At 33.3% G+C, this 2331-nt stretch overlaps 1 protein-coding gene across 1 annotated transcript in view; it reads right to left on the bottom strand.

Moving 5' to 3' along the window:
* LOC107687370 (LIM domain and actin-binding protein 1-like) overlaps nt 1-2331 on the bottom strand; it is a 36083-nt gene that overhangs the window by 21885 nt on the left and 11867 nt on the right. Inside the window, exon 3 of the mRNA XM_016484659.1 lies at nt 1568-1613. Coding sequence (XP_016340145.1) covers nt 1568-1613 — 46 coding nt within the window. The remainder of the gene's footprint in view (nt 1-1567; nt 1614-2331) is intronic.

Consider the following 2331-nt stretch of genomic DNA (forward strand, 5'->3'; position numbering starts at 1 on the left):
TATACATGTTCTATAAGAAAATAAGTGGGGCTTGTCACAATGTTAGGGTGTTGCTATGTGGTTGCTAGGGTATTGACAAAGTGTTACTTACAGGGTTATCAATTGCATATTCTCTCCTGCACTGCATATATCATTCATATCGTATGTTATGTTGTGAAATCAAATTAATTTAAATAAATAAATAGTTAGTTAGTTAATTGAAATATAGCTGAAATAAATATAGATATAAGATGGAAAAACTCGACCTAGATAAACTATAAAATGTTACCTTGACAACTAACTGAAATAAGTTTGTTAAAGCACTAAAATTACTGAATGTAAATATTTTAGGATATTTTGTTTGGAACAGAAGTGTCAATGTAATTCAACTCCACAGCAACAGGCAAATGTTTGAACATGACGAGACATGGGACAATACCTCCACACGAGGCTACTACAACAATCCAGGAAAACTCAGAACAGCTGTTTAAAACATCTCATAAACAGAGTCAAGGTTTAATCACTACTAGAACACTCACCAAATAACACCCAATAATGACACGCTGCCCCAAAACACTATCATTTCATCAAACCACCAAACGGTGTTACATCACTGGTTTAGTACAAGAATCCATGAATCAACTTTTTGATAGTTGTTGCTTTTGCTTTTGTTTATTTCAAAGTGTATTACATCACTGACATCATGTCGAGCAGAATACCAATACTGATGTGTTTAAAAGAGTTACAACTGTCCAATAGACAATTCAAACATAGAATGGCTGTTTTCTTTTGCATAATATCTCACAACACCAAGTCAATACAGGCTCAATAGATAGAGGACTGCATTCATGCAACAGTCATTGTGAAACCATGCTGAAACAAGATGCCAGAAAGAGAAGTTGTAGGAGATGAGAGGAAAGACCTGGATGGACAGGGCGCTCTTTATGTCTTTTCTCAGTTCTGCTTTCTCCGAGCTCCTTGGGCGCTGGACATCAGTAATAAAGCTCTACCAGATGTGCAGCAGGCAAGAAACGTGTAAGAACTTGTCCAGCCCAAATGAACAGCCCACATGAAACCTGCATACAGGAAATGATGCATGAGATGAAATTTAACTCTTTCCTGTCTATTTCAAGAGGATACATGAGGCTGTAAAGTTCAAGAAGACAAATATAATTAAAATAAAATAAAATAATAAAAAAAGAGAGAAAAAAACAGTAAAGCATTTCAATCAGGACATAAAGACTGCATTTAAACTGATGTGTTTTGATGACGTACTACTGGGAGTTAACAGTAAACCACCTATCATTACATTGACATTCTGAAGGAACTGAAACAAATAACGTCTTGCACCGATTCTGATGTTTTAAAAGTAAACGTGCAAAGAATTAGTTAAACCAAAAATGAAAAATATGATATAATTTACTCAACCCTCATGTCATGTCTTGTAAAACACAAACATAGAAATGTTAATGAATTTATTCTCTTTTTTTATGTAACAAAATACAACCTAGAGACTGAGGTAAAGAAGAGTGCAGTTTTTCAAATAGTTTCCATCACATTAAATTATAGTAAAACCAGTAAAACTTACAGATTTTTTCTTCTCTGCACTTGCCTCCTCAGCAGCTTTCTGATATCTGAAAAAAGAAAAAGAAAAAAAGAACAAAAAAAAGTAAGAGTAAATGTGAAGTATCACAATCACAATCAAGCTAAACATTTTTGATCGACATTAGAATACATTTTTTTCTTTTGGTTTAATATGCACAAACAACTAAAAGTATTTTTCTCTGAAAAGTATAAACACTATTGCTCAATCAAAACAATGCTCTGTTGTAGTATCCTGACCCGTCCGACACAGCTTGAGTTTTGTGTGGGACTATATTTGTCTGATCAATATCAGATGTGGGAAACCTGGAAACCTCTTTGAAAAACACTTTGATTACACTTAAGTTAAAGATATACACACACACTTGAGTAAAAGAAGAACTGCCTAAGTGGTGGAAGGTCATTAGAGCATTCTCAGGGGACATTGATTGGTTACAACTAAAAAGACATATAGTGATTTGTAACAATACAAGTTAATTAAAAACCAATACATTTAATAGAACAGACTATTAACATTGCTTAGTTGTTCAAAGCTTATGGCCCTGAGCTGAAAACAAATAAAGAAAAAATAATGAATGTTGTTCCAAATGTATATGGTAAATTACTGCCCCCTACTGGCACTAGCAGCAAGCATTTTCATCTTTCCTTTCTTTCAGCTTTCACTTGAAGCCCATAAGAATCGTGTCAGCAAACCAGTGTTGTTTTATATATATATATATATATATATATATATATATTTTTTTTTTTTAC

This window comes from Sinocyclocheilus anshuiensis, unplaced genomic scaffold, assembly GCF_001515605.1.
Source record: "Sinocyclocheilus anshuiensis isolate Anshui unplaced genomic scaffold, SAMN03320099.WGS_v1.1 scaffold157, whole genome shotgun sequence".
Taxonomy (NCBI): domain Eukaryota; kingdom Metazoa; phylum Chordata; class Actinopteri; order Cypriniformes; family Cyprinidae; genus Sinocyclocheilus; species Sinocyclocheilus anshuiensis.